At 38.6% G+C, this 11,348-nt stretch overlaps 1 protein-coding gene across 1 annotated transcript; it reads left to right on the forward strand.

Moving 5' to 3' along the window:
* The first annotated feature begins 6,562 nt into the window (after positions 1–6,562).
* LOC137606551 (methyltransferase-like protein 27) lies at positions 6,563–10,141 on the forward strand. The gene is made up of 6 exons (XM_068331841.1): positions 6,563–6,698; positions 6,853–6,986; positions 8,220–8,348; positions 8,561–8,696; positions 9,037–9,129; positions 9,435–10,141. Exons 2-6 carry the CDS (start codon positions 6,867–6,869, stop codon positions 9,623–9,625), a joined length of 669 nt encoding a protein of 222 aa, XP_068187942.1. The 5' UTR covers positions 6,563–6,698; positions 6,853–6,866; the 3' UTR covers positions 9,626–10,141.
* The last annotated feature ends 1,207 nt before the right edge of the window (positions 10,142–11,348 follow it).

Below are 11,348 nucleotides of genomic sequence, written 5' to 3' on the forward strand. Positions count from 1 at the left end.
ATCCATGTGCCTACTCAGCTGCCATGATGTCTGACAGGAGCTTCTGTGTTGTGCAGATACAGGTTATTGGCCGGTAATTTGATGGGGTGGATCCCTTCTGTAGGTCTTTCATGATCAGGACTGTCCTGCCTTCAGTCAACCATTCTGGGTGCGTCCCATCCCTTAGCAGATTTAGGAAACTGCTGTCGCTACTGTCATGAGGGACCTTGTCTCTCGGGACCTACATGGAAAAGTGTATGTCTGCTGTGTCAGGGGTGCCCTGCTGTATGTCACCAAAGGCTGGGCCCCTGGTATGGTTGATATGGCTCTGTTACAGATAGGCCTGTACACACATATATATTCATGTTTAAAATAATTGTAAGAGTGAAATAATAATTTCCCCAAGGGAATCATTTAAGTCCATCTGTTCTTCTTCTTCTTGTTCTTCTTCTTGTTCTCTGGAGAGGCAAAACTCGCAATTTACGTGACCAGAAAGAGGAGAATTGAAAACAATACTGTTAAAGAAGCAGCTACTGCTTTTTGCTGTAACATCAGATGTCGCTTAAAACTAGAATTTGGTTTTTTACAAAATGACAAAAGACCTAAATAACTTTAGGAACATCTGGTGTCACAAAAATGTCCTACGCACATTAGTTGATGATCAACTCACTCTTGCAAATTTCCTGATATAATGCACTGATTTTTTAAATTGTATTTCCTTTTATTTATTGGTTTCTAGTGTTTTTGAAGTTTCATCTAATGAAAAATTGTAAAATGTTCTGAATGTGATTAAAGTGTTTTTGCAAAAAAACAAAACAAAACTTCTTCACTTACAAAAGATTGAGGTTAAAAGCAGAAATAAAATCATGCGGGAGACTCAACCCAATGTCAGCCTTTTCACCATCTCGCAGTCAGGTCAACATCTCCACTGCCTCAAGGTAAAGATTGAGAGACTGAGAAGAGACAGTTAATCAAAAATACTAAACACGAAAGAACAGTATTTTGTTCAGTAATCTGATTGTCCGAGCTCTAACTGTATGTTAGAGACAGGCTGGACATTTTGGTTGACCATAAAATTATAAATAAAATTTAAAATTTCGATCCAATTCCATATTCTGGCTCTAGATTAAAGACACTTCATTGCTATAACTAAGCCAGGACCTCTGAATGAATTGGCCAAAACGTTTGGATAATCCATCACTCAGACTGAAATGCAGCTGTAAATGTGTCACTAAGATAGAAATGTTTCAAAAAGGCCTCTAATGATAGTCCCTTATCAATGTTCTTGTGCCTTTGCTTTTACCACATAACTTGTGTCCACTTCAGTTTATCTTTTGATTGCTTTTATTTTATTGTTGACACAAATTCCTATTAGGGTTTTGGTTTTATTAGTTTGGTGTTTTACAGTATATGAACTCATATCTTAATGTGATTTACGATGGATAATTCTTATTCACATAAGGTGGCACAGTGTGTTGCACAGTTTGTTGCACAGTGTGTAACACTGCACAGCTAGCAGGGTCTGAGTCTGAGTCCTGTTCTGTGCAAAGTTTGTATGCTTTTCCCGTGTCTCCATGAGTTCTCTCCAGGTTCTCCTGTTTCCTCCCACCTACAAAAACCTGCACTTCAGGTGAATTCATCATTCCAAATTTCCCATAGGTGTGAGTGTGTGTGAGTGATTGTCTTAGAGATGACTTTCAGGTTACTCCAACAACAGGTGACCCCTGGGATGGGATCCTATAGCACATAGTTCAAACCCATATGGCTGGGTTTCAAAGACAATCATTATGACTGAATAACGTCAATGACTACCACCAGGTAACATATTTAGAACCATCCATTCAGAATTGAAGATGCCTCTTGGACTAGAGGGGAAAACTCCAGTTGACATAATTGAACAGAGATAAACCTTGGCCTGCATGACTGAGAATTGTCTTGCTGAAATCAGCAAGGCCTTCTCCAAAAAAGACATTTTCTACTTGACAGCATATGTTGCACTAAAGTACCCATCTTTGGCTTAACTGTCAAGTTATCCATGCCATGTGCACTACTGAAAAAGATTATATATTTATACTTTCACACAGATTTTTTGTGATAATTTGCAACAGCCAGCACATTCAGGAACTGAAGTGTGTATAACGTTTAACTAAGACACAATTTTGCTGTGAAAGAGCATAAGGGTGGCAGATGTACAAGTGAAGGACTCCCACACCAGAGGCCATGGTCCAAGTTCAGAGTCTGGTCTGTTTGAATCGGGCACTGAAAGGAGGGCAACATTAAATGTTTCATAAATTAGTCAATGTTTAACTGTTATGGTATTTATCAACATATTTGTGCAACCCATATTGATTATTAACATGTATCATCATGTTCTGGGAAACCATAATATATTTCAGGTGGTCAAAAATCCAATTAATATATCCATTCAATGAGTCACCTTGAACAACAAGGGTATTTGCAAGTATTTACAAGATCATAGCAATGGAACTGATTCAAAAAATTTAAATACTGGTAACTGTGATGGTCAGAGGGACCCTCAATCCAGGAGTTCATTTGAAAAGTTAAGTTTATTGAAGGGGGCAGACATTAGAACTAATGAACAGTATAGAGTGTAATGATTGTTTGATGGCTGTCACTGGCTTAATTCAAGGCTTTGCACCATCCATACTGTATGTACAGGGGATGAAAATGTACGGGTGATTTTACTGAAGACGTTAGAGCATGACGATTTCTGTGTTGACGTCAGTAGACGGGACCTAGTGACACAGTTGTTCTACAATTGAACTCATCCTCTATAAGGTTCAACACACACATGATTAAATGAAGAATAAAATTTCTAAACTGATGACTTCCAATGCAAACACATACTGTATACTGTATCACTGCAGGTGCAAATATTTATGGTATTTTGGATCTATGATAAAGATGCAATATTCATTCATTCATTCATTTTCCAACCCGCTTAATCCGCTAACGCAGGTCGCGGGGTAGCCAGTGCCTATCCTGGCAGTCTCAGGGCGTGAGGCGGGGGACACTCCGGGCACGACGCCAGTGTACCGCGGAGCCACATACAAACAAACATACATTCACACACACACTCACTCCTATGGTCAATTTAGGACCGGCCAATTAACCTGAAGCGCATGCTTTTGGAGGTGGAAGGAAGCCGGAGAACCCGGAGAGAACCCACGCAGACACGGGGAGAGCATGCGAACTCCGCACAGAGCGGGACTCGAACCCGGGTCCGCCGTGTTGTGAGGCAGCAGCGCTAACCACTGCGCCACCGTGCCGCCCAAGATGCAATATATTAAGTAAAATTAAATTTGTGCGAGGCATTGTTTTAAATTCTGGTTTTGATTCACCACCCCACCAATGGTGTTGCCAAAATGCCCGATTTCCATTATGTTTGCTGGCGTGTGTCAGTCCATTTCTACAACTTAAAAATTTGATTTGTAAAGTCACTGCTTTAAGTTTTGTAAAAGTAGACATGACAAATCAGCTAAACTAATCAGGCTGGTCTGTTTATGGCAAGCAAACCAAAACTGAAATCTGCAACAGTTAACACAATCAGTTAACTGAGTGTCAGTTAAGTTAAGTGAGTTTGTTTTGTATTCCAGTGCAGCACTGTGCAGGTTCATCCAATATATACTAGACCATATCTTTGGTTCTGTTTGGAGTAATATTGGTATCATTGTTAAAACAGTTTTTAAAAAAAATTCAAGTTGATAAGACACAAAACCCTGACATCTAATAATTTTATGAAGTTATTAGAGACCTTTCTGACTTGACATAATCTAAATTAATCAAGAAAATCCAAGTACTGTGCATATTGACCCATTGAAAGAAGATTACGATGACAAAGGTGATAAAAATTATGGCCTTGTAAAACTTTTTAAATTTCATTTGATTAGGAACCTGACTTGCCAGTTGGTTAGAAAGTCCACATAGAGACACTCCCTTGGGCTGGTTATTCAAGGTGAGGTATCTACAGAGTATTTACTCTGTAGTTACTCTGTCTCCTACAATAATAAAACTTCCGCCTTCTCCGACGTCAAATATGGTGTACCTCAGGGGTCTGTACTTGATCCTCTGTTATTTTCCCAGTATATTGCACCTCTTGGTCAAATTATACGCAGCTTTGGAATAAGTTTCCATTGTTATGCTGATGACACACAACTCTACATGCCCATAAAAGCAGATGATCGATCTGAATTAATTAAACTAGAGGCCTGTCTTTCTGCCATGATTAGTTGGATGTCAAGTAATTTCTTGCTCCTAAACCCAGACAAAACAGAGATGTTAATCATTGGCCATGCCAGACATAGAAACCAATTTCAACAACTAACAATATCTGTAGATAACTGTTTAATAACCCAAAGTTCAACAGTCAAGAATCTTGGAGTAACGTTAGATTCAACTCTCTCCTTTGACCAGCATATTAAAGAGGTGACAAAGTTTGCCTTCTGTCATCTACGTAATATCTCCAAAATTAGGTCCTCTCTATCTATGGCTGATGCAGAAATTTTAATTCATGCCTTTGTGTCCTCTAGACTTGACTATTGTAATGTTCTGTTATCGGGGTTGCCTCGGTCTAGTACTAGGGGCCTTCAGATGGTTCAGAACACAGCAGCAAGAATATTAACTAAAACTAGGAAATTTGATCATATCACCCTAGTATTAGTTGCATTACACTGGCTCCCGATTCATGTTAGATCCGATTTTAAGGTACAGTCAAACCTCGGTTTTCGAACACTTCTGTTCTTGACTAAATCGGTTTTTAGCCAGAAAATCTGAGAATTTTACGTCTCTGAACACTACCAAAATTCGGCTCTCGACCAAACCGAAAGAAGCCGAGTGTACCTGAACGCAACTCACTTGGGAGCCGAGCGAACTCGAATGCCCAGGATGCTTCCTCTGTAGTGCATTCATGTTCAAAGTTCGATAGGATATGTTTTATTAAAATAAAACACAGTGTCTATTTCTACCCTTTTTTATTTATGGTAAACAGTACACAGTTTATGGTGTAAAATAGTAAAAAAAAAAAAAATTTAAAGTTGGTTTTTAGACTTGGAACGGATTAAAATTATTTACATTAATTATAATGGGAAAAATACTTTAGGATTTCATAAACTCGCTTTTCGAACAGCCTTCTGGAACGGATTATGTTCGAAAACCGAGGGTTGACTACTTTTATTGACGTATAAAACCATTAATATGCCTGCTCCAACCTACTTATTGGATCTGGTTAAACATTACACTCCAATTAGGGCTATCCGCTCTCAGAATACAGGTCTCTTGTGTGTTCCTAGAGTTAAAAGGAAGTCAGCTGGCCAGATGGCCTTCTCCTATCGTACCCCTTTACTATGGAATAATCTCCCTATAGGTATTAGACAGTCTGAATCCGTAGATATCTTTAAATCTAGACTAAAAACGTTCTACCTAACATACAAGTAATATCGGGGGGGGGGGGCAGTCTCAGTGTTTAGGTTTAGCCTAGTCCTCCCGACGAGTCGTAGGATTTCTTAGTTAGGCCCCTGCCTCCCATTAATCCTCTGCTATTCTGGTCCCTCTAGCGCCACATTTGCGCCTGTTCTCTCAATCTCTCTCCCACCCCTGTTCTCTCTCTCAGGCCTTCGTGTGGTGGATCATCGGCAATCGGCTACCTCTGTCTGCTTCCGTGGCCGGTGATATCAAAAGCTGCACAATGGTCCTGTTTCACCATCCACTAGGGGAGTCTGGTTTTGTCTCATTTGGTTCTGCTGTGGTTTTTGGGTTTTGGCAGGGTAATCTTACACTGTAATTTTTTTGAGAACAATGATTTAGGCACTGTTTGGTCTGTCCTCAGAGTGGTGGATCCTTGGCAATCGGTGACCTGTGGGCTTCATCGGCTGGTGGTGACTCGCTCTACTGGATGGATCAGCGTGCCTTTGTCATACATTTATTATTGTTATTGTTGTTATTACTGTTTTGTTAATCTGTACATGCGATATCTATTGCTTCATCTCTCCACTCCTGGAAGAGGGGTCCCTCCTCTGCAGTCTTCCTGAGGTTTCTCCCATCCATTGTTTCCCCTGTTAAAAGGGTTTTGGGGGGAGTTGTTCCTTATCCGATGTGAGGGTCGTACTGCTCGCAGTGCACAATGGTCAGAGGGATATCGCCCATATGCAGATTGTAAAGCCCTTTGAGACATTGTTTGTGAATCTGGGCTGTATAAGAATAAATAAACTTGAAACTTGAAAAAAAACAAAATTATATATATATATAAAAATATAAATGTGTATACTGTTTGGCAATTCTATTGTCTATTGCTTTTGGTGATTTTGGATTCAGGCAACGCCCATGCCAGGAGGTTCATTTCCCATTAAATCAAGTAAGTTTTGTCCTATAATTCAAACATATTTTATTAGGTCTAACAATTGTTGTACATTCACTAACACAACAATTACAAAAAAAAAATCATATGAAAATCTATTGTTTTGTCTGGACAGTTTACACAATTTCCTGCTAAGTTTGGACTTTGTTCCCATTTAAAGACTTACGTCACTGAAATGGGCTCAAAGGGTAGACAATATAACACTGTGCAGTGGTAGTGAGATGGTCACACACACCTCACCAGCTAGCACAGCTTCATTGGCAAAATCCCTTCATCCAACTGAAATAGCTTTTTAAGGAGGAGGACCACTAAGAGATCATTTTTAATTATCTAAAACACACTTTGAGTGAGTATAAATGAAGGAAAATTTTATTTTGATAAATATTTTAGTGCTTTTCTGAATATAGATTTCTCAAAATTCTAAACAAACCTTTTTTTGAATGTTCTGATAACTAATGTTATTTTACCTTATTGTCTCTGGTTCTTTTTTCTCTGAACAGGAGGACTGCCTGCCATGTCAGCTGACAATACTCAATTTGAAAATGCATTTAAAAAAATTGCATCAGTTCTTACTAACACCACACCGAAAGAACAGGTCAACTTCTATAACTCCTGGGCCAACAAATATGATACGGTAAGGACACTGAAGTATAATACAATAACTCTGATTTTTCATCCTGTTAAATTGCATTATCCATGGCTTAATAATGAAAAGGTCTAAGATCATTTGATAGTCCCAGATATAGTTAGAATTCCACAATGATTTCATTTTCTTTTTTTAAAGTTAAGATCATACATTCAAGGATTTTCGTGGGGGGAATATATAGTTTTAAAAATCACTACATTTGTTCATTAATAAACATACAACTAAACCAGAATGTGTGAGCTTTGTATCTCATGCATAGTAATTCCAAGAAGTGTACAATCTATATTTGTTATCAAGGTGTGGAATGTTTAATTTAAGGACTGGCAGAATTTGATTGATTGTCATTATGAAGTTAGCTGATAAATTTGTTTCATTTGTTGGTTTTCTGATGACAGGATTACCCAAACATTAAATGAATTTTTATGAAAAAAAAAGTATCCGCCTGTGCGCGCCTTCATGCTTGTGTATTTATATACACTGTATACAGAACCATCACAGGGAATGAAAATTTCTTGAAATGAGGGTTTTGCAATATGTGTCCCTGTCATGCAAAAAAATTAAATTCTTAATTACTGTTTTAAATGTACTCAGTTATTTTACTTTTTGGTATTTTTACCAGTGCTTACAGTACAGTGTCAGGTTTCAGATGTTCCGGTGGTGTCTGTTGTGTGTGAAGATCATTGACATCATCGGATGAACCTTTCACTATATTGGCTATATTAATTGAAGGTATTAATTTTGGTGGCCCTGTCCCAAAATCCCAAGATCACTGTGTGCACTTAAGTGGGACAAATATGCAGTAATATAAGTGGCTAATTAGGGTTTCTGTCTTTATTTTTTAAAGTTTATCAATTTCAATCAGATGGCTCATCTCTCAGTATCTCCAAATATTAAAAAAACGAAGCAGTCAAATATTTTTTAATGTACTTTTAAGGATCTTATTGTGAGATATATACAGTAAAAACATATGTAGGTGAAAAAACATTTCTAAGATAAACAAGGCAGTACAAACATACATGAGTATTTCATCAAATAAAGAAGACTTGCCATTACTTCCTATCTTATCATCAAGTAATTTCACAGCTCTCCTGGGATTTTCACAATATGCTGCATACAGTATGATAAATTATTTTTATACATAGTATGTTTAAATATCCGCTCATGTTTGTTTTTTTCTCGGTGCCTGAAGTCATTGTTCTCTCTAAAAAATTGATTGAATAGGATATGGCTTCTGCAGAATACCATCCACCACTTCTGGCAGCAAAGAGCATCAACGCCCATTTCAGCGGAGATCGTGGAACAGCTGTTGTGTTGGATGTGGCCTGTGGTACGGGACTGTTGGCCAAAGAGGTAATCTCACATAATGGAGGAAAAAAACGACTGCATTGTTTACAATTTCACCACAAAAAGGAAATAAATTTTTTTTGGTTTTGTCAAACATATCTTTCATTTTCTTGTACTGTTATTTAGACCATTGCCAAGCTTATGAGCTTTTCATTCCCATGTCCAGTTGAATTGATCAGTGTGACTGACTAGCAACCAAATGTGTCTCTGTTGAGCAGTTGAAAACGCATGGATTTAGACATTTTGTCGGTATTGATGGAAGCAAGGGCATGTTGGAGATGGCTAAACAGACTGGGTTGTACCAGGATCTGAAGCAGTGCATGCTGGGAGAGGATCCAATACCTGCCCAGTGGGGTAATTTAATGATTTACCATTTCCAAGTCATTGGGTTACCCTCCAGTGGTTTTTTTTTTTTTTTTAAGTATTTGGGTACTTTGTAATTAGTCTTTTTTTTATAATATGTCATATAAGTGTCATAATAACTTTATAACATAACTTTAATAACTTCAAAAAGTATTATATTGGTCAGGTTGTTACAAAATTATAAAGTTACTGTAAAATATATATATTAAATAGATACATTATGCATTTTTTTGTTTATTTTTGTCATCTGTAGTGCATTTGTTAGTTAATTCTTTTTGTATTGTAATTGTGGAAGTCACTCCCCCACTTCACCCCTCTTCATTTCCTACAGGTTTGTTTGATGTGGTCGCTATTGTCGGAGCACTGATTGTTGGCCATGTCCCAGTTAGTGTTGTCAGAGAGTCTTGCAAATTTGTCAAACCAGGTGAGACTATCTTTATTGGTTTTGGGGTGTTAGACCCATCCAACTTGAACAATGTTCTTTCCATAAATCAGTTCAGTAGAAATATGAACATATCAAGTGGTCACCATGCTTTATGTATATTATAGTAAGATTGTGCTGACAAAATATCAAGCAAACTTTTTAAATTTCTAATCAATTCAATTTATGTAATAATTTGAAATAAAATGTGAGGTCTGGAACTTTGCACGTCTGTTTCTCAAATTTGTATTGCTAGTACGTATTAATCATCCAATGACACGACTGTACTGTTGTCTATTTTACACTAGGTGGCTACATTTGCATGACAGCCAGAAATGCTTCTGATAGTTCAGATATCAAAGCTACCCTGGACCGTGACCTGAAGCAGATGGTGGAAGAGGGCCTGATAACTTGCGTAGAGATCGCTGAGGAGAAAGAATGGCATAGGCTTGAGCATGGCTATACTACTGGTGTTGTGTACCTCTATAAGAAACTATGATTAAAGTCCAGTGCTTGAAAATGTAGTAACATTGCACCCACAGAGATATCTAGTCTCAACAATTCTGGGAGATGGTATTCAAACAGCTCATCGTACAATTATAAAATTTAGATATTATTTTTGATATGGTGGTTTCTATTGATATGCTCCTTTCTAAATGATTCTGGCTGCTGTTTCACAAGTTCACAAAAGAGAAAATGAGGGATGCCAATAGTTCACTTCTGTGATTTGAGGGGAAAATCTGTTGATGCACTAGAGAGAAAACAGTTCAGCTCTGGGCATTATCAAACAACAGCAAGTCACTACCATTCATTAAGTTCTACTGATAGAGATCATCAGAATTTCATCATCACAATGACACAAAGATACCCATCATATTACAGTATATGTAAACAAAAGAGCATTACAAAAACATGGGCCTCAAGAAGTACTATATCTTCCAAACTTCAAGACAAATATCTATAATTTTCCCGGTCATTTCAAATATTCTAGATCAAGTTTTTTGTGGGTCATCAAAAGAACTAAATAAAAGATTTATTGAAACTTTGGATCCTGTTTGTTATTTTAACAGTAGATTCATATGTGGAATTACTGCAATGAAGAATTCTATGAATTACAGATGTTATATTTAAAATCTGGATCAAGCTATAGAAGACATGGTTGCGGGACTGAGGAGATCCTTGAAGCATTTTTCTTACGGCTCAACAACATCCTCAGTTGAGGTCAGCCACTTCTTGCCTCTACTATAAATAGTGTTGGTGGTGCACTGCTTTTAGCTTCTCAGGCACTGGACGGTTTGCCAAAATTTCATCAAGGCCGATCGGTAGCTCTCCTTCGTGGAATTTCCCAACGGTTCCTAGTTGTAGTATCCCTGGCCTGCCATTACCCGTTGCCTGCCCCTGGAGTCTCATGACCCAACAAGGATCGATAGGCCCTATTTCTTCAACTTGACAACATCCCTTACTTCTGGATTTCATACCCGGGTTTGGGGGTTGCCGTCAGGTACTGGAGACCCTGTGACCACAAGTCTGAACATCTGCTTTGACAATGGAGGTAGAGAACATGGTCCACTGACCGCACTGACAGAGGACTCCACCAGACCTCTTAACTAGAGGACCAATGACACAACAACTGATCCCTCTCAATGTGGAGGAGCAGCAGCTCTACCCCGAGTTCCTTGCTGGTGACTGAGCTCCTCGCCCCACCTCAAACAGTGTGCCCAGCCACCTACTGGGTCTTTGCGGTATACTCCAATACACTAGGACTGAGCTGTCAGGGCTATAAGCAAGCCCACACCAGACCGCTGCTTCCCAACATGTGGCCGAGCTCTTAACTTAGTTTGATCGTATATCAAATCAGTTTTCCATATTGAAATGAATTGAAATGCCATTTTCTAATTGGCTCACAGCCATTTTCGTAGCAGAGATCCTCATACTGACAGCAGTTTTTGTCATGGTTTGCTGTAGGACCCAAAGACGTCAGGTAAGAAGGAAAAAGAGATTTATTTGACACGAATGTGATGAGATGGTGGACCAGATGATTAGGCTGAGCAAGTGAATCGGCAGCAGATGAGTAGTCAAACAGGCAGCTGACTGGAACTGAAACATGGAAAGAATAGATGAATGGTGGGAAGCTGGTCCTCATGAGATTGGTGATTCATAGCAGGTGTGCTGATCTGCTGCCAGGAGCAGCCACACCCAGGTAGGTGGAAACTAGGAGGATC

Source organism: Antennarius striatus, chromosome 13 (assembly GCF_040054535.1).
Source record: "Antennarius striatus isolate MH-2024 chromosome 13, ASM4005453v1, whole genome shotgun sequence".
Lineage (NCBI taxonomy): Eukaryota > Metazoa > Chordata > Actinopteri > Lophiiformes > Antennariidae > Antennarius > Antennarius striatus.